At 41.2% G+C, this 27,406-nt stretch overlaps 2 protein-coding genes across 3 annotated transcripts in view; one reads left to right on the top strand and one right to left on the bottom strand.

Moving 5' to 3' along the window:
* Positions 1 to 27,406, top strand: part of MCC (MCC regulator of WNT signaling pathway) — a 338,649-nt gene that overhangs the window by 90,233 nt on the left and 221,010 nt on the right. Inside the window, exon 1 of one of the 2 annotated variants that reach the window (XM_036410933.2) lies at positions 24,629 to 24,756. The exons of the other annotated variant lie outside the window; for it this stretch is intronic. Coding sequence (XP_036266826.1) covers positions 24,700 to 24,756 — 57 coding nt within the window. The 5' untranslated portion in view covers positions 24,629 to 24,699. Of the gene's footprint in view, positions 1 to 24,628; positions 24,757 to 27,406 lie in introns of those variants that run through there. 2 annotated transcript variants of the gene reach the window in all.
* LOC123651236 lies at positions 400 to 24,542 on the bottom strand. The gene is made up of 3 exons (XM_045571844.1): positions 24,114 to 24,542; positions 2,209 to 2,319; positions 400 to 1,201 (listed from the first exon to the last, which is right to left on the bottom strand). The coding sequence occupies exons 1-3, from the start codon at positions 24,540 to 24,542 to the stop codon at positions 1,100 to 1,102; spliced, it is 642 nt and encodes a 213-aa protein (XP_045427800.1). The 3' UTR covers positions 400 to 1,099.

Raw genomic sequence — 27,406 nt, 5'->3', positions numbered from 1 at the left:
AAAAGCTGTGGTACATTTACACAATGGAATACTACTTGGCCATAAAAAAAATAAAAGGAACTCTTACCTTTTGCAATAGCATGGGTAGGCCTGAAGAGCATTATGCTAAGTGAAATAAGCCAGTCAGAGAAAGACAACTACCATATGATTTCACGCATATGTGGAATCTAATGAACAAAATAAACTAACAAATAAAATAAAGGCAGTCTCATAGATAGAGTAACAGACAGACAGCTATCAGAGGGGAGGGGGATTTCAGGGCTGGGTGAAAGGATGAAGGGATTAAGCAAAAAACAAACTCATTGACACAGACAACAGTATGGTGGTTACCAGAGGGAAAGCGGGGAGAGGATAGAAAAGGGTACAGGGGATAAGTAGTGATGTGAAGAGACTATTTGGGGTGTATATCCACAATACAATATACCAATGACATATGATAGAATTGTACATCTGAAACCTATATAATTTTATTAACCAATGTCACCCCAATCAATTCAATAAAAATGAAATTCTTCTTACAAGAAATTCTGGGGGAAGGAGGTTTCCATTTCATTATAAAAACAGGTCTCACTGAGACAGAATTCTGAGAAGAAGGACCATTTACAGACTATTGACTCTAGTCTGATGTAATCCACCCCAGTTCAGACAGCTTGTGTTTAACAGTACCTGAAGGGGTTCATTACCATGGGAATTTATGGAAATTACCAAATGTGTCTTGAAAATGACTGAATCCATACTCTATGGCGAGAACCATAGAAAATTCATTATAAATTTAATATAGCACCCTGACTATACATAAATAATATATAGTGATTTCTATTATGTGTCCTAACTTCCCCTTTATCATGAAATCAGATACAACCCTTAACCAAACAGTCTTGATTCTCTCTGGCTTCTTCTGTATGTCCATATTACTCTTGTCTCTGGTTTTGATTCAGAGTTAGATATTAGAAATTCAAACCATATCACACTCAAACACATTTTCTCCATTTGTGCCCACTAATGGCTTTAATCTAGACAAGACATCTAAATTACAAGCAAAGGTGTAAATGAAACCCTATTTGATCATTGCTTCCCCCAAGTTCCCCATACCCCAGAGTCATCTCAGGTTGCCTTTACTATAATGCAATCCAGGCCCAGCCTCCACCACCGCTTTCCAGAGTCCAGGTACATCAAGATCAATCTCTGTTGGACCTGTTGGCTAGAAATGTTTCCAATGAATCCAAAGAGGTAACTGTAGCATCAGAGGGATAAACCTAGATCAGGTTGGCAGTGAATGGATGGTTTAAATTCCCGTGAAATTTAACAGTGGAGTGGCTCCTTTTATAAGCAAAAGGCAGGTTCACGCTCTTGAAAGTCTGCCTGCAAATGAATTAAACCTTGATTGGAATGGCATCATGCATTGAAATACTTTCCATTAAGTAAATGGCTTTTAGTTGTTGGATAAAATATTCAAGATTACCACTGAGATTTGCATTTCTCTGGGCTCTCAGCACTTGTGGTTCTGGGTGATGCCTGAGATTGCAACAACAGACTTTGCAGGCAAGTCCAGGGAAGCATATGAAAATAAGAATGGCTGGTGTCCAGGAAAGGATGAACTTTTACGTCAAACATGGATTTAGGTCATTGAAAATACATTGGGAGAAATGTAGGCAACCAGATAGCCAGAATTTAATATACTTCACTGGACAGGTTTTGTTTTGAGGTTGAAAATTCAGTTTGTGCATTCCTACTGTGTGAATTACTTGAAGTTTATCCATTTCTTCAAGCACAGTTTTTATAATATATTACAGAGAGCTGTTGATAGCAGAATTTGAGTCTCTTATACACCCACACATGACTTATTTATCTCAAAGTGAGGTATACAAATATGCCAAATCCTCTATACAGTGAACAGTCCTCAACTTCTGTTTTCCTTTCTTAATGAGCTAAGGAGGTAGGCTGAAATTAAGGAAGTGAATATTTGTAAAATGGCAGCTCAGCGTGACAGCTGCAGACTGGAGTGAGTTTCACTACCTTTAGATTCTCAGAAAGAAATAGATAGAGGTCATATTATTGATGCTAGATTTTTATTCCTTATGCAATTTTCGAACAGCCTAAAATAAGCACTTATGGTTTTTATAATGGAGGAGAAATTAAAAAAAAAATCATAGTTGTAACCAGTATATATTTCATATATAGGCATAGGGATACTAGAAGGATACTTACCAAAAGGAAGTTGAAAGCAATTTTTATCTTAGAGTAATTGTGGTAACTGGTAATTTTAGTTTCTTCTCTTTTACATATTTGCTCTTGAAAATTTTCTGCAATACACATTACCTGCAAAATAAGTTATATATTTTTAAAAATCATACCTGTACCCAAAAGTAAATATTTGTGCTGTAAATTCGTTTTTGTTCCTCATCAGCATTGTAGGGTTAGCACGTATACACCCCCATCTCTGCTTGTGATTGGGAGCTCTGAGGTTCGGAGGCTGCCTCGGAAAAGGCCATGAGGCCCTGTGAATCCAGAGAGCCTGTTGCTGTCTCCCAATGCTTGCTTCTTCCCCTGCAGCACTCCAGAGGCCATGCCAGGCCTGAGTCTAGAGTAACAGCAACAGTGGTAGTAATAGTAATGACACACTCATACCATTCCTCATACTTTTAAGCCTTTCCTGATCATGCTTATCTGAGCCTCTGGAGGAATGAAGAGTAGAGAGCAGGCCTGGCATAAGGATTCCTTTCCCATACTGCAGCCCCTTGGAAGTTTTTAAAACAGAGGGCATCACATTAGTCTTCTGTTAAAGACTCGTGAAAGGATTCCCAATGTGTTGAGAATAACTTAAACTCTACAAGAGGCCATGCCTGCTATGGCTAAGACCACCTCTGTGACCTCATCTTTCTTTCTTTTTTTTCTTTTTTTAAATATATTTTATTGATTTTGTACAGAGAGGAAGGGAGAGATAGAGAGTTAGAAACATCGATGAGAGAGAGTCATCGATCAGCTGCCTCTTGCACACCCCCTACTGGGGATATGCCCACAACCAAGGTACATGTCCTTGACCGGAATCGAACCCAGGACCCTTCAGTCCCCAAGCCAACGCTCTATCCATTGAGCCAAACCGGTCCTGGCACCTCATCTTTCCTGTAGGAAAGCTCTGGCAACACTGCCCCCACACCCTGTTCAGGACCGTCACTTGGTTCCCTTGTTCTGGAGTGCTCTTCATCTTGCTACCAAAAACACCACCTTCTACTCAGGGCTGAACTTATCTGTCTCAACTTAAATGTCTTCTTTTCTCTTTTTAAATGTTTTCATTGATTTTTAGAAAAGAGAGAAAGGTAGAGGGAGAGATAGAAACATCACTGAGAGACAAACATCAATCAGATGTTTCCTGATGCCCCTCTTCTGAGGATCAAACCCACAACCCAGGCCCAGACCAGGAATTGAACCAGAGACCTCTTAGTTCATGGGTCAATGCTAAACCACTGAGCCATACTGGCTGGGCAAATGTCTTCTTAAAGAAGGCTTTCCTGACCACCCTTATTAAATAGGTGTGTTCTTACCTCTCACCTACTTCTTTCTGTAGTCATTGTTCATGGTTGTGTAACAAGTCACCCCAAACCTTAGTGGCTTACAACAACCAACATTTATTGTTTTTGCACAGTGTCTATGGCTCAGTAATCCAAGAATGGCCAGGCGGGGTGGTCTGGCTCATGTCTCTCATTAGATGACCATCAAGACCTCAGCCAGGGCTGCAGTCACCTGAAGGCTGGGGCTGGAGAATGTTTCCACAGTGGCTCACTCACATGCCTGGCCAGGTAGTGCTGGATGTTTCTATTTCCAATGAATTATTTACGAGTTTATTATTTATCTCTCCCCATTCATTCATTCTCTTCCTCTGCACCCAGCCCAGTGCCTAACACATTGCTGATACTCAATAAATATGTATTTAATGACTAAGAAATTCCTGTATTTTAACTCATCTGGTTGTTTAAAACAGGAGATATAAATATAGATAAAATGAACACTGTTGGTTAATGTTGACGTCATCCAAAAAACTTTAATGGAACAATTGGATGGGTGTAGGAGGAGTTTTTTTCTTCTTTGTTTACTGAAACACTTAAAAAAAAAAAAAAAATATATATATATATATATATATATATATATATATTATTGATTTTTTTACAGAGAGGAAGGGAGAGGGATAGAGAGTTAGAAACATCGATGAGAGACATCATCGATCAGCTGCCTCTTGCACACCCTCCACCGGGGATGTGCCCACAACCAAGGTACATGCCCTTGACCGGAATTGAACCTGGGACCTTTCAGTCCACAGGCTGACCCTCTATCCACTGAACCAATCTGGTTAGGACTACTGAAACACTTTTAATTATTTCAGTTGGGAAGCTTATATTGTACAATTTGATTTTTTCATAGTTTATTTTCTTCTTTTTTAAGTGAAACTGTTCATAATATTTATCTTTTGTATATTTTCCTATGGGATCATTTTATGTCAACATATTCATGAAAAGAAGTTATAATTGAGAAATAATAAAAATAAATACTATCGTTGTATTAGATAATCAGTAGGTAGGAATGACAAAGAAAACTACTATGGTTACATGTTTACTTACAAGTTTTCCTCTACTAGATGGTAAAGTCTGGGAAGCTACAAATGTATGCCGTATATATCCTTGCGCTCAAGTTGGTTCATGAATCAGTAGCATCCACTTTATCTGGGATTTTATTAGAAATGCAAATCCTGAACATCATCCAAAACCTAGTGAATCAAAACCTGCATTTTGCCCAAACCTGTGGATAGAGCATCAGCCTGCGGACTGAAAGGTCCTGGGTTCAGTTCCTGTCAAGGGCATGTATCTTGGTTGCAGGCACATCCCTAGTAGGGGGTGTGCAGGAGGCAGCTGATCGATGTTTCTCTTTCATCCATGTTTCTAGCTTTCTATCCCTCTCCCTCTCTGTAAAAATTCAATAAAATATATTTTAAAAACAACAACAACAAAAAACATTCTGCATTTTAACAAGGCCTCGATTCAGTTGCACATTAACATTTGAGAAGCACTGCTCTTTAGTATAGAACCGGGGCTTTGCACTTAAAGAAGTCTTTTGAGCTTCAGAAAAATGGAACATTTGCTCTTCTAGAGTCAAGTTCAGGAATAAAATGACTCATCTTCTTATAACTGAGGTGCTTCTAATTGAGGAGATATTTTTGAAACCTGTCACTATGAGAACCAGTAAGTAGAGGCAAGGATTGACTCTTTATGGGCGCTTTACTTAGAGGGCCAGCAACCTGAGGAGATGGGCAGGTTATGTACCCTAAAAATACTGTCTTATATCTCATTTCAAGCCAACCCTTTAAAAAAATAAAAAAAAATATATACATATATTATTGATTTCAGAGAGGTAGGGAGAGATAGAAACATCAGTGATGAGAGAGAACCATTGATCAGCTGCCCCCTGCACACCCCTCAGGGGATTGAGCCCACAACCTGGGACTCTTCAGCCACAGGCCAATGCTCTATCACCAAGCAAAACCAGTGAGGGCTCAAGCCAACCTTTTTTATACGGAGAAGAAAAGTGTAGGTAAAGAGTTTGGAATTTAGGGGAAAAGGTTAATCATACAAAAGCTGCAGTCCAGTGATTTTTCGAGCATCCCTTCGTCTGCTGACTGGTGACTCCTATCTACATCCTGGGCAGCAGACATTCTCCCATGGAGGACAATGGCTCAGATACCTTCTTGGTCCCTTGCAGTCATCCTAGGACAGAAAGGTGGACTTGCTTTTGGAGCTCCTGAAGTCAGAGCAGGTCCAGTTATATACTCCAGTCCCTGAAACAATAGCTTTCTACATGCATTAATTACCAAGCCTATTAATGATATAACTGAAGCTAAAATTTTAACTTCTTCAGTTCCCCATCATTTTTATGCATTCTAAACCTCAAAACATCACCACAGTAGTTCCCTCATGTGGCCTCTGCCCAGCCTGGTGCAGTTCCTCTCACATCCAGGAGGCCGAGCTCTGATTTAGGTTTTATCTCAAATTAGTAAACAGTTTGAAGAACCGGTTGCTTCTAGTTCCAAAAACCAAGTTTTGAAAATTGAGATTGTTAAAATTATGTGTCCCTGAGAATAATAATTTTCCTTATGTTTTTTTTTTAATTTTAGTATGTGTTTTATTTTACAAAGAAACTTTTTTTTTTTTTTTTTTAATAGGCTATTTTAGTCTTGTTTCTAGACTTCAAATTAAAAATAGAAATTCTAGCTCTGGCCTGTGTGGTTCAATTGGTTAAAGGCTGTCCTTCATATTGATGTTTCTCGTTCTCCCTCTCCCTTCCTCTCTTTTTTAAGTCAATAGAAATATATTTTAAAAAAAATAGAAATTCTATACTTTCAGCCGGGACCGGTTTGGCTCAATGGATAGAGCGTCGGCTTAGGGACTGAAGGGTCCTGGGTTCGATTCCGGTCAAGGGCATGTACCTTGGTTGCGGGCATATCCCCAGTAGGGGGTGTGCAAGAGGCAGCTGATCGATGACTCTCTCTCATCGATGTTTCTAACTCTCTCTCTCTCTCCCTTCCTTTCTGTATAAAATCAATAAAATATATTAAAAACAAATGCCAAACACAGTTTGACCTCCTATTAAAAAAAGAAAAAAAGAAATTCTATACTTTCATATTTCAATAGAAATGAAAATTGCCTTGATTTGAAAGAGAGGGAGGGAGGGGGGGGAGATAAACAGAGACATGGACTTGTTGCTCCACTTATCTCTGCATTCATTGGTCGGTTCCTGCATGTGCCCTGTCCCCCAGGGGAGATGCTCTAACCAGCTGAGCTACCTGGTCAGAGTGGAACTGCTTATCACTCTCGTTACTGTTTTCTTTTCTTTATATTTAGCTGATTCGGTTGTTCTGAGAATATTTCACAAAAACAGAGCAAAATGACTACTAAAACATGTGTGATGGAATATCATTTCATACCTGCGTTTTTCCTTTTTAACAAAAATTTAGCTTTAGAACATTAGAACAGTTGAATTTCCTAAAGCCATTTATATCGTGTGCCAACTAGGGGAGGGTAGGATATTATATTTTAAATATTTGAGACAATATCATTAGTGCTAAGTTGACAGCCCTTAGAGAGAAGTGAAATTATTAACATGTAAGTCATGTCTCTCTTCACATTTCTAAAATCTGGCCCAACTTTATTATATTTAAGAGCAAAAATTCCCCTATGCACTAATTTACTGACTATGGTTCTCATTCAGCAGTATCCATGTGCCAGTCACTGGGCCTCACCTTTGATTGCAAAGAGGAAGGTGTAACATGGGAGGGAACCACCTTTTATGAAATAATAGTTTAGTCAGGAAACTCTGTTAATTATTAAACTAGTTGCTGGCTCCTGAAATTTTTAAGATGTAAGCAGTATGCTTTCCTAATTCTAAAATAAGCATGTATTTGTCCAGAAATATAAATATTTGGAACAAGTGGAGGGCTTATAGGTTATCAGTCTTCTTTACTAGGTGACATTTAAATTGTATTTAAAAAAATTTTTTTTTTACTTTTTTGCAATGACTAGAGAATTTTCTTAGTCTTGTGTCATGTACAATTTTATTACCATTGGAAAAACTGTTTCCTGACATGATTCTGAATTTGCGTTTCTTTTTCAGTGTGGTCCTCACTTAGGCTCCGTTGCCATTTCTGCTACTAAATGTGTGTTGTTGTTTTTCTTGAGACAAACAGCTTGTGTGTGTGCGTGTATGTGTGTGTGTGTGTGTGTTACTACATAGTAGATTTGAATTTACACATATAATGTGGGTTTTTCTGGGAAGACATACTTCATGATATAAACATACAAAAAGTCAAAATATTATTTGTATTTTTGCAGAAGTTTATATACATTATTAAATATGCTAGTAAGTCAAGTTATTGAAGATTAGGAAACAAAATACTTTTGACATAAGGATGTACAAATACCTTTCAGCTATTATACTTGATACATGCAGTTGGTGGGTTTTGTTTTTTTAGTATTTTATGGTAATGATCTTGGTACTCCAATGGCCATGCTTTCATCCTATACTTTTTAGAGAAATAAGGAGACGTCCAGGACAAAATTATGCTGAGACATGACCACTCTTTGTCTTAGGTTCACACAGAAGTTCCAAGATACCAGGAACTCCTAGCCTGTCTCCTCCAAGAAGTTTTGTAAGAGGGAGGAGCCTGGCGATGCTTGCATTGCGATGTCCTGCAGTGGTTCATCAGGCAGCATGGCAACTATCAGTAGCAGTTCCTAGAGCCAGCATACTTGAAAGCTGCTGAACATCAGAATTCTTTAAGAAGTTGGCCCTCTGTTTAATTTGAGTTCGGTCTCAGATTTATTACATATGGTAAATGTAATTGAATCATAGATGGAAAGAGAGACCTAATTTCTTTCAAGTTGAATTTTTATTTGAAGAAAAGATCAAATCTAATCAATTTTCTTTCATCTTCCCTTCCTCCAGCTCACAGAAAAATGCTCAGCCAGCCGCACATGCTTTCCCAAAGCCTGGCCGGCACGCTCCAGGTGGCAGGCATGGTGATTCCAGGTGGTACACCCACCTGTTACCACGTGCAGTCATCAAATAAGTCTGTGTCAGTTCTTTTTCAGTTCTTCTGCTTATATCAAGAAAAGAGCCTCATTTTGGTGCATGGAGGTCTTGAATACCTCCTTAATCTTCTGAAGCCTTTCGCATAAGGAAAAGGCAGGCCCCAGGTTCAGAGCTCTGGGTAAGCTTTAGCTAGGATTTATTTTTACTGTTGCCTTCTACTAAGAGTAAATTATTTTCTATTGATAATAGTCTTATAAATTGTTCATTTAAAATTAATATTTAAAGTACAAATCTATTAATTAGAGAAAAGATTAAGTGGAATACAATACAGCTAGTACATGGTCTAGCAAAGGTTAGGAAGGTGATACATGAAAGACAGCTCGGTGAGTGCTTAGTGTAGAAAAAGAACAGCCTTTGGAATCAGAAGGGTTAGACCTCAAACTCAACTATCTATTTGGGCATGTACTGACTTTGTGACTTTGGGGAAATTATTTCATCTCTGAGCTTTCTTCATCTCAAAAATGGCAGTAGCAGTGATGCTGTATATGTAAAGTAGGTAGTACAGTGCTTTAAACAATAAATGTAAAGTCAGCCATTCACATCCACAGATTCAATCAACTACAGGTGGAAAATATTCTGGGGGGAAATATTACAGTGTTGCTGATGTACACTGTGTAGTTAGGCCTACCATGGTTGTGTCTGAACTGAATATGTACAGAATATTTTTCTTGTCATTATTCCCTAAACAATACAGTATAACAACTATTTGCATATCATTTACATTGTACTAGGTATTGTAGGTAATCTAGAGATGATCTAAAGTATAAGGGAGGATTGCATAGGTTTTATGCAAATACCACACCACTTTATATAAGGGACTTGAGCATCCTTCGAGTTTGGTATCCATAGGATCTTGGAACCAATCCCATTTGGTTACTGAGGGGTGACTGTGCTTAAAATGAAACTCCTTTCCAGCTAACTAGCCTCTTTAAGACTTCATCATATAATTTCCTTAACAAATCCATCTTGAGCCATCTCCCAACAGTGAGGTATCAATAATTGGAAATTATCTGGCCTTCACCTCTTTATAATTGGTTTGCTTCCTGTTTGTCCTTTGAATATGATGTATAAAGCACTGACATCTCCCGATGCATCTTGTGATATTTAAGCTAGATAAAAATCTTAAGTCTGTAATACTGTGACTATGAAAGCTGAAATTATATTCTGATCATATTTTTCCTTTTGACATTCACAAAATAGATCCAGAATTTCTGGGCCATCTGGGTGTTGTGAGGTAGCCAACTTACCAGTATACCTTTCCCCATTTGCATCTTCATCAGCCCATCCACACTGGCATTGTTGAGAACATGTGGATTGCATTTACAATTTACATGGCCATATGCTACCACCCCACTTTTAAAATTCTATTTGTGGAATGAAAGTTTTATGGAAAACGTTTTGCTACAGGGTTGCGAACGTAGTTAGAAAGATCCACGTCGCACATCATGACAGCTCTTTCCCTATCATCGCCATGTGCACTCGCCTCCTTATTTGAAGCGCCTTCTTTAGCATCTGGCCATACACATCTCGGTTTGCTATTATCCCTCATGAGGACAACTGCCGCTACACCTGTATCTATTTGTATGGTGGCACATTTGATTAAATAGACATGCCCATTAGAATGTCAGATGTTCCAATAAATCTCCCAATGTCTGTATTAATATAATGCAATAAATTCACTTTTCCAACAAACCCATAAATTGTAAGGCAAGCCTCCTGTGGACCCAAGACTCTGTTAATTCCACATATGGCCAATTCCCTGAAGGGAGATGTTTGAATACACTTTTTTTTAAGTGGGTTAGCTAACAGCAAATTCAATTCATATGATAAATCGTGTCAGGCAGCTGAGTTCCAGCATTCATTTCATCATTATCTTGAATTGTTGGTTTAATCAAGTTTCTTCACTTAATCTGAATGTGTTCAAAACTCAGCATCCTACTTTAAGGAAAACCCTCACCTTATCTTCCTTTTGTACAGTTCCCAGTTTTGTGAAATCTGATGAAGTCAGCCAGTGAAGCAAATCTAATTTGGGTGGTTAAATACTGAGTAGGAATCAGGAAACCTAATAAAGTTTCTTTAATTAAAATAGCTTTACTGGAGAAGACATTATCACCATACTTTTGCATCTAAAGCAGTGTTATTTCCATTTTGTTTTGCTTACGTTAAAAAGGAAGGCCATTATAGTGAAAATTTGATATATATATATAGATATATATATATATCTATCCAAGTAAGTAGGCTGGGTTGAATGCTGTGTTATCTGACAGATTCTACATGTCTGCCATGAGATAGAAGAGCAACTCATTTTACCCCTTTTGATATAAAGCCAGCACAAATAATGGAGTTTATTTGTTCAGAGTTGAGCATCAGGTGCAATAGAATTATGTACTGTGTTTATGTGACCCTGCCTTTTATATCCCTGTAGTTGCTCATTCATTCATCTTTCAGATGTAAATTAAAAGTGGCAATTGCAGATTAGATGTGCCAGGGCTCATATAGGCTCTATGAAATATAGTTTCTCTCACTCTTGGAACTTATTGGATCATGACAGAAGTATAAGTGAGCTCTAGGAGAATATTCAACTCAGGAGAGTTCACTTACAAGAATAGGTAGTTGCCTTTTCTAGCAATGAAGCCTATATGTTTATTTTTCCCTTTGTTCTTGTTACTTGTTATTATTAATTCAGTTAGCAATACTATGAAGGATTTTAAGCAATATTCTCAAGTTATCTTTATAGTCTTACAATTGTGAATATGACTCATGTAAATAGATTCTCCTACTTATTAGAAGCATCATCTCTTGAGAGTCTACTTTGTGTCTGCTTTGTACTGCCTGGGTTCTTTACAATGAGAAATAATTGAATCACCCCAATCTGCTGTCGTTTTTTTTGAAAGGTCATATAAAGAATATTTGACCTCTCTGAATGCTATTAAGATTATTTACATAACAATTCAACCTTGACTTTTCTAAACCAGCTTTATGACACAGAACTTAGTATCTAGTTGAACTATTTAACATTAATGCTATTTACTATTTATGTTTTATGAAATGTCAACCTCATAAGGCTTATCCTAATACCTATAAGTTGTCAAGCACCCACCAGATAAATAACTGTATTCAGCATATGGAGAATATGCTTAATACTCTTAAGCATCTCTTAATACTCTCAGTACATCTTAAGATTTGCTTTTATTTCCCTCTGTGTCATTAGTGCCAGTAATGGAAGGTGTTTGAAAAATAATTTCAAATGGAAAGGATTAAATATGAACAAAGGGAGAAAAACTTAATATTTTGGATATGAGAGAAAAATAAGGGTAGTTTTTATCAGTTTGGACAACTGTCTGTGCAAGCTTTTTCATGAGTGATAAATTGCAGATAAAAGGTTCTCAAGGACCAACAAGAGGCTGATAGTGCTTTTAAGTAGCCGTGTTCCTCATAACTGGAAAAATAAGTCAAAATTTGGAGCTTGGTTGATTCTAGAGCATGAAATTCTAAAACAATCAATGAGTGTGAAATACAATCAGAGAGGAAGGGAAAAGCAGGGAAGGGAAGGGAAGTGGAATTGGCATTGCTGAGGATGTGAACGTTAAATGGGTTTCATATTTAGAGTGGTAATGGAGTTGAGGGGTGCTATTTCAAACGCTGTAGGAAATTCTGTGCGTATGATGATAGTTTAATCGAACCATGTAATTGGGTATCTTTAATAAAGAAATGTATTCCTCGATCCTGTCTTCACTTTAAAAATCAGACTTTGCCCCAGCCTAGTAGCTCAGTTGGTTAGCGCATCCTCCCGATAGTCCTCGGCTGCAAATTCAATTCCCAATCAGGGCACATACAAGAATTAACCAATGGCCCTGACCGGTGTGGCTCAGTGGATAGAGCGTCAGCCTGCAGACTGAAAGGTCCCAGGTTCGATTCCAGTCAAGGGCATGTACCTTGGTTGCGGGCATATCTTTAGTAGGAGGTGTGCAGGAGGCAGCTGATCGATGTTTCTCCCTCATCGATGTTTCTATTATAACTCTCTATCCTTCTCCTTCCTCTCTGTAAAAAATCAATAAAATATATTTTTTAAAAAGAATTAACCAATGAATGCAAAAATAAGCAGAATAACAAATTAATGTGTGTGCGCTCTCTCTCTCTCTCTCTCTCTCTCTCTCTCTCTCTCTCTCTCTCTCTCTCTCTCTCTCTTCCTTCCTTCATCTTCCTCTAAAATCAATTAAAAAAAAAAAAAAAAGGAGAAGGAGAAATAAGACTTCTTTTCTCCAGAGATGATACTATCTACAAATAGAGATTTACTTCTTCCTTGATGATTGCATGTCTGTGGAGATACTAAAAACTGAACTGTACACTGATACTTCATGGACTCAAAGTCTAGGCTGATGGCTTTCCCCAGCCTGTGCCTCAGATCTTCTGTCTTCTGGCAGTTTGGTACAATGTCAGGTGAATTGCCTCTTTTGTTATTAGATCTATGAGGCATTATAGTATATTAATTTTTTCTCTGCTCCTTTGGTCAACTGCTGCAGCATTTTCTAGCTAAAAGACAGCAGTGAGATAGGGCTGTTTTAGCCCCCCAAAGAGCTCCAGAAATAGAGTGGCAGGCATTTGGAATTCATTTCATTGAAACATTTTTTTTGAAATTTTACTCTATTTTCATGCATCTATTTAATGTATTTTTTTCTTTTTCCTTTCTTGGAGATTGACCATACACAAGTACTCCTGGGAGGATTTAATACTTATTTTTAAAAATTCCCTTAGATATCCAAATCCTTAATCTCCACTGATTATTTTTCATTTCCAAAGATAATTTGATATAGTTTAAAGAAATTTGGAGAACAAATGTGTAAAGATTTTTGAAAGAGACTCTGAATATTTAAGACAAAAATACACAGATTCTAAGTTTTGGTCTCCAAAATATCTTATCAGACCACAAAGAGGTTTTTGAAGCATCATGTGATGCTTGCATAAGTTAGTGAATTTCAACTAGGAATTCCCCACTGATAATGTCAGGGGCATTGACGCCAAATGATTTAGGTTATTAGAATGAGTAGGCTATGCATGAGGCAGTTCATGAATGTGATTAATGAGACAGACAAACACCACAGGGGTGCTTTCTTAATGTGTGAGTCATATTTGCAGTTGGAGGAAGCTAAATTTTTGTTTGTTCTATGTGAGATTTAATATGGAAATAGTTTTCAAACATTTTTTTTTTTTTGCCAAATTTTAAACACAGACTAACCAAATTATTTTCTGCATTCCATCTATTTTACAGCTCTAAGTAAGTGGGTCTAAAAGTAATGTATCCAGTTTCATAAACAATAAGGTAAAGACCCAGAATAATGGAACAGACTTCAGTTATCAGTTTAGGGGAGGAATCCACTATGCTAACAACTAGAGTCTCTAATCCCAGCAAAAGGACTCCAAGGTAACTTGACTGAAAGGGCATTAAAATGTAAAAAGCTCAGAAGTAGACATTGGACTTTGGTTCAAGATCTCATCAGACAGTTCAGCAGTTTTGGGCAATATGCTTCTCTAAAGTAATCTCAGTTTTTTCACTTTCTAGTTATTATTCAATTTACACTAATCTATCAATCACCATTATTTAATAAAATTACTCCTCTCAAGGTCATCTCCAGAACTAAAGGACACTGCTTTGTTGCCAACCTTTCAAACTCCTAGCAGCATTCCACATAGATTGCCAGTGTCCTTGACATACTCCCTCTTGGCATCTGTGATGTCATATCTTCACTTATTTTCTTCCTCAGTGACTACTGCTGCTCCTCCTTCTCCTCTTTCTCCTCCTTCTCTTCATTCTCTTCCTCCTCTTCCTTTTTTGTTAATCCTCACATAAGAATGTTTTTCCCTGTGCTTTGAAGAGAGAGGGGAAGGGGGAAGAGTGATAGAGAAACATCGATAACAGAGATGGACTGGTTGCTTCCCATATGAACCCCAACTGGGAGTGGGGAGAAAACCCCATCCCAGATATGTGCCCTTGATAGTGAATAAAACCCATGACCATTCTGTGTGCAGGCCAACCCTCTAACCACAAGACAGTGAATGCTTTTCCTTGACCTCCCTTACTGCTTCTTTTCCTCTCCCCACCTGGAAATATTTGAGCCTCTCCGTGGTAAGTCCTGGGGCTGCATCTTTTTTTGTGCTCACTTTCTCCCTAGGTGACCTCATGTGTGCTTGTGGCTCCCAACATCAACTATAACCTGTATGCTGAGGACTTCCAAATTCATATGTCTAGCCTGATTCGCCCCTGAATCCAAAACTCATTTATCCAACTCTATTGACATCCTCTTAATATCAAATAGGAGCCTCCAATTTAACGTGCCCAAAATGGAATCCTTGATTCTCCCAAACTCAGTCCTTCCCTACAGCCAATTCTTCAACCCCCAAACTGATAGTCATTCTGATTCCTCTCTTAGTCTTATTACCTGCATCCAATCATTCACAAAGTCCTGGTCACTTTTATCTAAATATGTTTCAAATTCATCCATTTCTCATCATTAATATTTTCCACTGAGTTTCAAGCCATAGGCATTCTCTTATCAAATAACTGCTATAACCATTAACAGGGTTCCCTGCTCCACTTGTATGGCACTACCACCCACTCTTTGCATAAAAGCAAAATTACTCTATTTTGTTATTTCTTATTAGAAAGATCTTCAAATATATACAAATGGACAGAGTAGCATGAATTCCCATATACCTGTCACCCAACTTTAATAGTTATCAATTCATTGAGAACCACATCTAATTTCTTGCCTCCTCTAGTATTTTGACACAAATTCCATTTATTACATCATTTTACTCCTAAATATTTCAACATATGATCTATAAAAGGTAAAGACCCTTTTAAAGTATAACCACAAAGCCATTAACACATCTTAAAAATTAGTAAGTTTTCCATATAATCAGACATCCAAAAAATATATTTCTGAATGTCTCATAAATATCGTTATTTTTTTATACTCAGATTGTTTGAATCAAGGTCCTAATAAGGACCACATATTGGTTGATGTGTCTGTGGGGTTCCTCTTCCATTTTCACTTGCTTTTTCCTCCTCCTTGCAATTGATTTGTTGAAGAAACCAGACTGTTTGTCCTGTAAAGTTATAGTCTGGGTTTTGCTGATTGCATCTCTGTAATATTACATGTTCTTTCATGTTAACAACTGCTAGGATGGCTTCATAAGTGGCATTGTATTCTTCTATCAGAAGTCATGTGTTTGGTTGTATGTCTTTTTTTTTTTTTAAATAATATTAGTATCCATTGTGCTTTATATCTAAATCCATTAATTTGTTAGCAGTTGCATAATAGGGATATTCTATCCATCTTCATTTATTCACAAGAATACTTCTGTAAAGAAGGGACTTCCTTTTGTCTACCTTTTACATAACCTAGTGGTAAAGTTTGTACAGGAATAGATTTGCCTTTTAAAAACACAAACTGGATTGTATCTCTATCCTGCTTAAAGTCTTCCTTTGGCACCTCCATGCACAAAGAATAAAAGCTATGACCTACACACTCACCGCATAGTCTGGCTCCTCCATCATCTTTTTCACCATGCTCCATCACACTGTCTACCTATTAATTAAAATTTAAACTAAATATAAAACTTGAAGTTTATTGAAATTTATTGAAAAAGGTAAAACCCTTTTCTAACCCAAGACTTTGTCCTTGCTCAGAGAAGTACCTAGTAGGTACTTCTTGACCTTCAAGCTGCAATGTTATTTCCTCATCAAGGCCTTCTCTGACAGCTTCACTTAAGGAGCCTGCTCTCCCTCATCTCAGCTCCTACTTAATTCTTTTATAGCACCATCACAACTTATAACTACCTTCTTTATTTGTTTATTAATCATTTCCCACCAAGCATGCTAGCTCTGGAAAGCAAGGATTTTTTTTTTTTCTGTTCCACACACCACTGAATCCTAAGGCACAGCACAATAACTGCACACAGAGTGCTTTTCTTTTTTGAGTGAATACCTAAACTTGCTGAATCTACATGTCCTCACCTATATAAATGAGATGCAGGGATGAGCTAGGTAATTGCAGGATTTCTTCCAGTTTTTAATGTTGTTGTCTGGGGACATTAGAGACCAAGACAAAGATCATCTAGTGCAATGTTTCCCAAATTCTTTATGTTGTGGTACCTGGAGCAAATGATGCTTGTGATGGGCAGGCCACTGAGAGAAGAGCTGGTTTGAACAGAGGACCACAGGAGTTGGCGTAGGGAAAAGAAAAACATTTCTAGACTCAAGAGGGTGGTGGGAGAATGGGGTGGGCTTAGAGATTTAAGGCAGGAAATTCTTCTGAGTCTATACTTTGAGAGCTACCAGACTTTTATGGCCCTCAAGGATTTAGAGGCCTACGACTTCCTGCTATCTCTGCATTTTGAAATCCTCCTTTCCCCTGAAAAGTCACTTTCTTCTTGAGGAAATCCCACCAATTTAGCATTGTTTCAAAGCACTCTCTTTTTATAATGCAAATACGTTGGGCTTGGTTGAGAAGGTAATGAGTATTTTTCACCTTTGTGTGAATTAGCTTAAGTAGTCTGCTTTCTTCCTAAAGTCTGAGGTATCAATGTTGTGTTTAGTTTAAGAGAATCAAGATGGAAGGGGCTAGCTTTGGTTTGGGTCCTTGTGTGAGCTGCAGGAGGACAACCGGACTCAGCACTGTGGACTCCTGTGGAAGACAAGAGTGGTTTGGATACCCTAGGAGTAGAGACAGAGAGCTTAGGTCAGCCAGTCCCAAAGATTCAATTTCCTTAATTTTGGAGGTCAGGATCTTTGCCCAAGATGTTTATTGCCAGTAGAGGATACAGAGAAACCGGTATAGAATCCATGCTATGTAGAAATCACTGAGGTCAGCAGGCACACATAGAGGACCAGACTGGCACTGATAGCAGAAAGGCAATGCCAGGGCACCTACAGCATGTGATTGGTGCACAGACCCACCCACTCATCCAAACAGCAACTTCTTTCCCAGGTCTACTGCTCACTGCCTCCTCTTCTCCCAGAGACCAGAAGAGGAAAGAAGAGATCAGCCTTAGAGAAAACAAGGCCCAGGAAGGAGGGAGAGCCAGGCCTCAGGATACTGCAGGTAGAAAAGCAGGTTTTCATCCTTCTCCCAGACCTGGGCCCTGATCTTTATAAATTCCCTTGCCACTTCCTGCCCATACTTATGAATAGGAGCTTACACTTTGCAGAAGCAGAGCTTGGAGAAGCTCTTCAGGAGGGATCATGCTGAGGCAGCCACACTGTGGAGGGATTTGAGGCATGCACAGTTATATACTTAGTAAACTCTGGTGAGTGCTAATTTTAAGACCTTTTTCTTATACTGGAATTGTACTTGGGTCTTCATTCCCCTTTGGTGTGCTCAGATGACATGCTGAGGACCTCCATAGGATATTGACTCTGTTGCATTCTTGTCTATAGTAATATCTTAGATTTCTTAATAGTAGAGATTCCCAGATTAAGAGGTTAAAAAAAATCACAAGATATTTAAGTTATAGAAAAAACACACAAAACAAAACAAAATAAAACACACACACACACACACCTTAATTTCATGGACTCTTAGATTAGAAAACAACTCATTTGGACTCCCCCTTGTTGCATGAAATTCCACATGCCACTGGTTTTCCGTGTGTCCCACCCGCATTTAACCTATGCTTGAATAGTGTCGGGGTGGGGATCACAACTATTCTATTCTCCTTGCAGTGACAGGCAATTTCTGGTCTTCCTTGCCTTAAGTTAACATTTAATAATAAATTATCATCAGTCTTTATTATCCCCCACAATCACACGGAGGATGCATAATAACTTTCCAAATAAGTGCTATTAGTTATTGTGTATCTGAGGCCCTCTTTTGACTATATAAATTCTCCAGCTGTCCCAGCTGTTGCTGGTCTCCTAGAAGGAGCACTGGAATCCTCCTCTTCTCCCAGCCCTCGGCAAACCTAATCTCATGGGTTTTGTCCTTGGTCCTTTCCTTCCTTCCCTTTTCAGGAACTTTGTTCCATCTTCCTTTCCTCTCTCTGGGTCTCCAGGATTTCCCATAGCCACAGGCTACAAATATGCCTATTCTACCCTCTATTCAACATTGCTTACCTACTCTAAGAAACTGTCCCATCTCCTGATTGCCTGCCACCATCAAATTTATGAAGTGTAGTGTACACTTATCATCCCAGTTCTTCATCATTCTGTCTCCTCAGTTTTGTAGAAATGTACCTTTGAAGGACAGGAATGTCTTTGAAATGGACTTCTATCTGTCTTCAGGCTTCTCCTCCTTGCCAAGCCCACTCTATAGCATATTTTGAGGTTGCCTCTTCTGTCTTGACAACATCTCCTTTAGACTCCCAGGCTAAGAGTTCTCCTGGTTAGCTTCCCATTTCTGCAAGTTGCTTTCCCCACCACCATTTCCTCTTCTTCTTTTTTTTTTTTCTTCCCTCTATGAAAAAGACTTTCCTTAAGGCAATGTCCTCAGACCACTTCTCGTTTCTTTATCCACTCCTTGGAAATCTTTACCTCATTTCAGTTTCATTTATTATTCTTTGTTTAAAATATGTTATTTATTTATTTTTTTATTTTGAGAGAGAGAGAGAGAGAGAGAGAGAGGGGGGGGGGAGAAAGAGAGAGAGAGAGAGAGAAGGGAAGGGAGAGATAGAAACATCAATGAGAGAAGAACATCATCCATCAGTTGCCTCCTGCATATACCCCACGGTGAACCCAATGGTTGACCTCTTAGTTCTTGGGTCTATGCTCAACTGCTGAGCCACACCAGCCGGGCTCACTTACTATTCTAATAGGGGTAATCCCAAGCCTCCACTTGATCTCTATCTCAGCCCTGACTTATCTCTATTAGCTCCATTTTAACTTTTCAGCTGAACATCTCAGAAAGGTTAAAATTAGTGGTGGCAAGCAGGCTAAATAGCCATCACAGATGGTGATTAAAGAAAATTTGAATTTAAGGAAAAGGGGTTAGGGATGGAAATATCCAAAGGAAAGAGCTATACAGCACTGAGCCAAAAGGTATTGGGTCCAAGATAGCAGCCAAAATGTACAGCAATAAGAAAGCCTAGGCCAGGCTGTTCTGGCTCACTGAGAAGTCAGGGCCTTGGAGAGAAACAGGTTCAGGGAATTAGCTCAGGAGGACCTGCCACTCTCATTGCTCCCCTGATTGCAAGTCTCATGGGGTCCCTTAGAGGTTGGGGGATAGATGCCTGTTGGGGAAGGAGAGAAAAGGAATGGCAAAGGCATGCTCCTTGGAGGGAGAGTGCGCACTGTGTCCTTTGTCCTGAGTTATTGATCTCTCTCAGGTGGAAATCTTAGGGGAGTTTTCAGGGGAGGGCCTTAATAGAATATTCATCAGCTTTCCAGGTATGCTCTTTCAGGTTTGTGTTCTCCACTGATTGCTCAATGCCTCAGTAGTCAAAGTAGCTGGTCCTGAGGCAGCCATGTCTGAATTTGCTGCTTTACTGGGCTTGAACTGAAATATAACTGAGGCCTAGATGTTATCTTTAGAGAGAAATTTCAGAGGGTCTAAACAGCCTGACCAACAACGTGAAAGATCAGGCGTCCAAACCGAATGACAGCACTATGCTCGGGAAGGACAGGTTGCCCTGCGGGTGAGATTCTTGTTTTCCCTTGCTGGTGAGTTTCTGACCTGGCCCAATATCTGGATGCCACCTGCAACTTTTGATATCCCAAATATAGTTTCTTTCTTAACCTGTTTATTCTCTGGAATGCCCATTTCCTCTCTGCTATTCTCTCCTTCCCCCTCCCTCCACCCCCTGGTGTTTTAGGACATTGTCCAAAACCCTGTTCAAACAAGTTCTAGATCTACAAGTCATTTTTAAGTTCTTTTTCCACACAATTTCTGTCTACTCTCTTTTCATAGCATCTGCCCCCTCCTGTCCATTCCCATTGCCTTTGTAGCCTCTTGCTGGTATGTTAGTGTATAGTGCACTTGGCATGGCCATCTCCCACTTTCAATTTGCCATATTTACTGCAGCCAGGTGGTAGTGGAATTGCATCTTTTGTGGTGGCAGAGTATTAAAGCTATTGTTTAAGAAGAAAATTTCTTATTGTTAATATTACTCTTAAAAAATGCCTTATATTGCCAAAACCAGTTTGGCTCAGTGGATAGGGCGTCAGCCTGCGGACTGAAGGGTCCCAGGTTCGATTCCGATCAAGGGCATATACCTTGGTTGTGGACACATCCCCAGTGGGGGGTGTGCAGGGGGCAGCTGATCGATGATTCTCTTTCATCGATGTTTCTCTCTGTCCCTCACTCTTCCGCTCTGTAAAAAATCAATAAAATATACATTAAAAAATGCCTTTTATTGCTCATAAAGCAAAATCTACAGACATATTGCTTTTTAATAATTTAACATTGCCAGTTTTTCCTCCACTTTTGGAGCAGATCACTTTTCTTTTGTTGAATATCAGATTAAGTCATCTGCTTGGTTTTAGTGGCCCTCTAATATGAAAATGTTTCTTAATACACCTTAATTATTTTCTTTTAAAATATGAGGTTTTGTGTGTGTGTGTGTGTGTGTGTGTGTGTGTGTGTGTTTAACTCTCAGCACTAGTCTATTTGAATTCATGTTAGTTACTCATGAGTGTGATACAAATTCCCTGGAGTGTATAAAAGCACAGTTCTGATCCTGTTATTTCTGTGCTCAAAAACATCTAGTGGCTCTCCATTGCTTATCAGAAGTCCCATTTCTTCAGGCTTACACTTAAAACTGTGCATGATCTGGCTTCAACTCACTCATTTCATCCAGGTTCCATCCCAGAATGGAATGTCCCCACACATTCCCGTCTCCATCCACACTTTCTCTCACACGTCCCACCGGCGGATATAGCTTGTTCTTACTCCCTGTTTCTGCTGGATTCGGCCATTCTTCAAAGATCATCTCACATGCTGCCTCTCCTCAGATTCCTCTAACAGACTCTTCTCCAGCCCAGCTCAGCCAAAATCCTACTTCCTTTCCTGAACTGCAGTATGTCTTCATCTGTACTGAATTTATAGCAAGTATCATTTTCTGTCCAGAATTTTCATTTTTATTTACTTTTTGTTTGTGTATGAGTTGATCCTCAACCAGAGGATATTTTTTTCTTCCATTGATTCTTTATTTTTATTTTTATGTTTTAGAGAGAATGGAAGGGAGGGAAGTAGGAAGAAGGGGGAGAGAGAGAGAGAGAAGTGGGGGAGAGAAACAGGGATACATTAATCAGTTGCTTCCCACACTCGCCTGACTGGGGCCAGAATTGAATCTGCAACCCTTCAGTGCGAGGGCTGACACTCCAACCATTTAGCCACAACAGACATGTCTTTCTTTACCATGTTTTTCCATGTATAAGACACTATTTTTTTCTAAAATCATCAGACTGGAAATCAAGGGGCGTCTTATACATGGAAGTCAGCCAAGGAGGGAGCTGCACAGCGCATACCTTGTCAAACAGGCTTCCTCCAATCACGAGCCTTATTGTTACTGACCTCAGCTGATGAGGTAATTGGAGGTGGAGGTGGAAACTGTGCAGATGCAATAGGGACGGGAGTGTTCTGAGCCCATAAAGATGTCAAAAAATAAAAAGATAAATACAGATAAGCAATTGTCTTACTCAGCAAAATTCAAATTGAATGTAATCAGCTATGCAAAAGAGCATGGAAATAGAGCTGCAGAGAGACAATTTGGACCCCCTCCCACTGAGTGTATATCAGACAGTGGAGAAAACAGGAAGAACAACCCCTTAAGATGCCAAAAAAGAAGAAGACTGTAAGAGGAAATCCAGCAAAATGTTTGAAATATTGATTTCTTAATTGGGGTTGGAAAAGTGGGGGGCACCTTATACATGGGCGTGCCTTGTACATGGAAAAATATGTTAAGTTTTATGAGGCTGTTAAACACTATGGACTAGGTTAGTCCTTGGATCTTCTTTATATTTTTACTAGAGGTCTGGTACACAAAATTCATGCACCAGTAGGATCCCTAGGCCTGGCCAGCAATCAGGGATGATTGGGGCCTATTGGCTGCTGGCTGGGGTCTTCCTTCATTTGACACCATCCCCTGTTGGTCAGCACACATCATAGCAAGCATAGAACTCGCAGTCGAACTCCCGTGGGGCCAATTTGCCTATTACTCTTTTACGTATATAGATATTCTTTCACCATCTCCAACTTCAAGCACCTAGACAGTTCTCAACAAGTTTGAATGAATAAATAAGTAAAATAATGCAGCTTCCCAACCCTTCCCCATGCAAAAGAATGTCTCCCCATGTGCTGGAGTCTGGCAGTGCCCCAGAAGGTAGGACTCAGGACTCCAAAGAAGCAGCAAACTCTTCTTCATCCCAGTAGTGTCTCCAGCCTGGCAATGAATGAACCCAACAGGAAGGCAGATGGGCAAGAAGATATATGCAAATGCAAAACTCTTTGCTCTTTCTTACAAAGCAAAATAAACATTCTGTTTAGGGGAAGAAGAAGTAGAAGAAGAAGAAAAGAAAAAAAAAAGACCTGCAAATGTACAATACAATGGCTTTTTCATAGAAGGCTTCAGGAAATGCCAAGGTCTGTCATTGGGGTTGGAGACAGTTTGTTCCCATTGTGTAGAAAGAGATGGAAGACCTGCTGTTTTAAAGGATCAGGCACGTTTCAGTGCATCTCAAGTTCAGTGGGACTTTACCCTTTATGGAGAGGAAAATCCCCTCCCCGCCTTGTTTTTATCTCAAGGCTGAGGGGAAGCTCTGACTCCAGGAGTTCACTGGATATAACAGCCCTTAAATCTTTCCTGAGTCATACTTCCAAACCCCAGACATACAAATCTAGCTCTGCTCAGATGCGCAGTAAGATTTCAAAGGAAGGTCTACCGTTGACGACGATGGGAATGTCATATATTTCAGGACGGTCTGGGCGTAGGGGACCACAGGTTACTTGAGCCTGTCTTACATCTTTCAAGGGATAGGGCATCTTGATCTTTATTATGGACCTGCCAGAAAATGCAGTCTGCCAGAAGAGCAACAGAGGGGTCTTGACAGTGAATCTACACCCTCCGTGTTGACTTTAGACGAGAGGAGGGGACATAACCGCCCTGCACTCTTGTGAAATCTTAATGTACCGTGAGAAGTGCACGGCGTGGCCTGATGGACAGGGTTCAGGTGTGTCTTGTCGTTATGGAATCGTGCCCAGCCAGCGGCTTGCAAGGAGGGAAGGTGTTTTATTTTATGTTATTTTTTCTGCACAATTACTCAGGTGTCTTTTTCCTTGTGTCTCTTCTCCCTCCTGGCCGTGGGGCCCGGAATCACCTGGGTCCTAGAGAGCTCTCTCCCCCGCACGCACGTCTGGGCTGGGCCTCCTGCGGGCTCCCCCCTCTCCCCGCCCCCCCCCCCCCTTTTCCCTCTCTGGCCCCGCCTCCCCCCGCGCCCCGCAGCCAGCCAGCAGCGAGACAGCTGTGTTCAATCAGAAACCACTTACAACTCCAGACGGCTCCAACGGGAAACTTCCCCGGCGTGGAGCGCAGCTCCGCTTGCTCGGGCTCTCGTGAGCGTCCTCTCCTCGCCCGGCCCCCGCGGAGCGGATCTTCCTCGCCCCCCCCCGCCGCCCCCCCCGCCGCCCCAGGGGTGTGATCGGGAGCTGGACGAAGCCTCTGCTCCAGGGTGCAGTGTCTTGCCGGGAGGTGCCCGCCAGCCTGGTCATGGGGGTCGGCGAGACCCCGCACGGGTGGTGAGGCGGCGGCCGCGGGTGGCACTGCCCGGGGCCCGGCGGTGGGCGCGCGGGTCCCCGCGCCGGCTCGGCCGCTGCAGCAGCTGCGAGCGCGCCTCCCGCCCGGCCTCCCGCAGCCATGCCGCGCCCGTGAGCCCCGAGCCGGCTCCGCTCCGCTCCTCCTCGGCGGCGCGTTGGCATCCTTCCGCCAGGACTGCACCGCTCGTCCCGGGTGGAAATGGCTGTCTAGACCGGGATCTGCCAGAAGGGTCCAAAGCCGTGGAGACCGAGCCCGTGAAGCCTCACTCGCAGCCCCGAGACCTGGAGGAGGAGGAGCTCGGCTCTGAAAAGTGCAGACATGAATTCTGGAGTTGCCTTGAAATACGGAAACGACTCCTCGGCCGAGCTGAGCGAGGTAAGACGCAGCTGGGGTCGGGAGCTCTGGGCAATGGCTTTTCCAAACCCCCATTCCCCCAACCTCCAGCTTCTTAAATCTTCCCCAGCCCCATGCCGCACCCGCCTTGCACTCCCTTCGTGGAGGCAGCGCAATTAAAGATTAATAGATTTTCTAGATCGTGTTTTAACTTGTCGTGCTAACTCAGGAAATGACCTGAACTGGCTTGATGTGTTCCGTCTGAAACGAGCGGCGTGAAAAAGAAGCAAGCTCTCCCCACCACCCCGCCGAGGCGTGTTTACTCTCCGCGGTGTGGGTCCCCTGTCCCTTCCCACTCGTTCCCCCCAGTTTAGGTACAACACGCTCCTTTCCGTATCCACAAAATGCATGGGGATCCCCCGGCTGAGCTTGAACCAGCGGTAACTGATTTGGTGGGGCCGGGGAACTCGTGGGATTAGGAAATCTACCCCTGGGCTCCCAGGTGCGGTGCGTTTGGGTGCATCCAGGGAAGGTGGTCTGCGCGCGGCGGAGGAGGAGCAGGTCCGCGCTGGGGAGGGGCACGGGGAGGGAGCACATCAAAGCCGCTTAGAACTTTGTTTCCTGCCCGGGACTGGACTCCTGAGTCTTTGAGGCAAGAGCATTTGCAATAACTGGCTCTTACAGTAACATAGCCACTTGAGTGTTTGGGACCTTGATTTGAAATTGAAGGCTACATCAAACGGCATGCAAATATGGGAACGGTAAGATGCCTGCCCCCCCCCCCCCCCCAAGGTTTTGAATACCTGAAAAGTAGTGGTGGGAAACCCACAGAACTGGGAGCTCAGAAGAAAGTCTGAGCCGGTGTCTACAGCAGGAGGCTGGGTGGCTGTAGGACTTCCTCCTAGCGCCATCCCTGAGCCATTTCTGGGAGCAAAAGTAGAATAAATAGTCTGTGCTTCTTCAGAATGGCTGAAGAAAGGAAAAGGGGGGGGGGAGCGGGGTGAAGGCCGGTGTAAAAACAGCCGGAAGGCAGATAGAAGTGATGTCAGATTATTTACCGTGAAGGGAAAATGAAAGGCTTAAATCCTCACTCGGGGAGAGGGCTGGTGATGGGGAAGGAAGGGGATGTACACGGGAAACTCCATTAGGTCTGGGGCTGGTGTCCAGCGCCCCAGCCTGGCGTTCTAAGTGTCTTACTGCTGTGCTGTGCTGTGCCTAATGAGGTTTGGAAGAGCATTTTGAGGCGGTCCAATGAGTAGAGGCATTTCCTAACCCCTCTGCTTTCCTTGTGATGACGAAGTCTGGTGATGCAAAGGGTAGGGCTTAATTTAAAACGGAGGCAGAGGGAAAGGCCTGAAGACCTCAGTGACTTTTGCCAATTTTAAAGGCAGGGGCGGTTTTAGATCTAAAAAGAACCCAGGTCCTGCTCCATTACTAATGCCTTTGACTTATCTACTAAGGTCATTTAAAAACTAAAAAAAAACCCTGAAGGCATACTTCTTGCAGAGAGTCTTAGCCAGGCCCTCCACATTGTTTATTTCTACCTGGCAGCTTTCACACTTTCACCTGAAATGTGCTGCTCAATTACCTCTGTTGCAAAATGAATCAACAAGAGAGGGGAGGCCTGGGTTGACTTTAATAGAATTGGCAGGGTCAGGGAGTACATTAGATGAACTGAGAATCTGTAAAACCTAGGTGGGAGGTAATATTCTCCATCCTGTGTCTCGTGTGCCTCGTTTTCCACTCCTGAGAAAACCTGTGGCCAGTTGTAAGCTTTGAGGGCGCGCTGTGACCTCTGCATTAGCTGGAGCAATATTTCAGCATTATAAGGCATCGTTTTGTCCCTAAGGCAATAAACAAGTTTCTGCCCCAACCATATCCTTTACCAAATTTTCTTTCCTTTTTCTCAGTGTCTGCTCATTCATTGCTTGCCTTCTTTAAAGCCTTCTTAGTGACTTAGTTGCTCTCCCATCCCCCAATCCTAGTTTCCCTGCAGATTAAGTAATTGCAACAGATTGTTACGGTTGGGGGGGAGAAAGGGGGGAGTTGTTCATACCTTATGGACCCTAAATGTCATGGGCAATAGTCCCATGTTCTGTAATATCTGTAGATCAGTAATGATATGGACCCAGGAAGATTCTAATACAGTCATTTGTATTTCTCACTTTACCCTTGTTTCACAGTCTCTTCTCTTTGGTGTAAAGGAGAGTTTCTTCTTTTCACTGTAATTTTTCTCTTAAACACTGGTTTTGCTTTAAGATCTTGGGGGAGAGGGGGCAAAGTCTGTATCCTTTTTTTATGGTTGGCTCCTCCTCATCTGGAAGCAGAGCTAATAAAATCCCTGAGGGGCCCCTTGAATGCTATCTCTTATTGCCCAGGAGTCTCTACACTGCCTGGAGGTCACCATGGGGTCAGATTCAGCCCGATGTTCATCAGGCATTTCAGGGGCAGGAAAAACTCAAAGGGCTCAGCATTATTCTGAAACAAGAGGCCTTTCTTGTAGGCATTGACTTGTGAGCTTATCCCTTCTGCAAGGGTCCTCTAGCCAGAGGAGTCACTGACTTTTTGACAGTGTTGACACTGACTTCATAACATCCTGAATAAGGGTGACTTGAATCCATTTCTAGTTGTAATCTGCTGGATCTTCACGAGAGCAGCAAGCTTTGGTCAACAATTCAGGGGCTGACCTCTG

The sequence above is a fragment of the Pipistrellus kuhlii genome, unplaced genomic scaffold, assembly GCF_014108245.1.
Source record: "Pipistrellus kuhlii isolate mPipKuh1 unplaced genomic scaffold, mPipKuh1.p scaffold_m20_p_4, whole genome shotgun sequence".
NCBI lineage: Eukaryota > Metazoa > Chordata > Mammalia > Chiroptera > Vespertilionidae > Pipistrellus > Pipistrellus kuhlii.
This window is presented reverse-complemented; position numbering and strand designations above follow the sequence as displayed.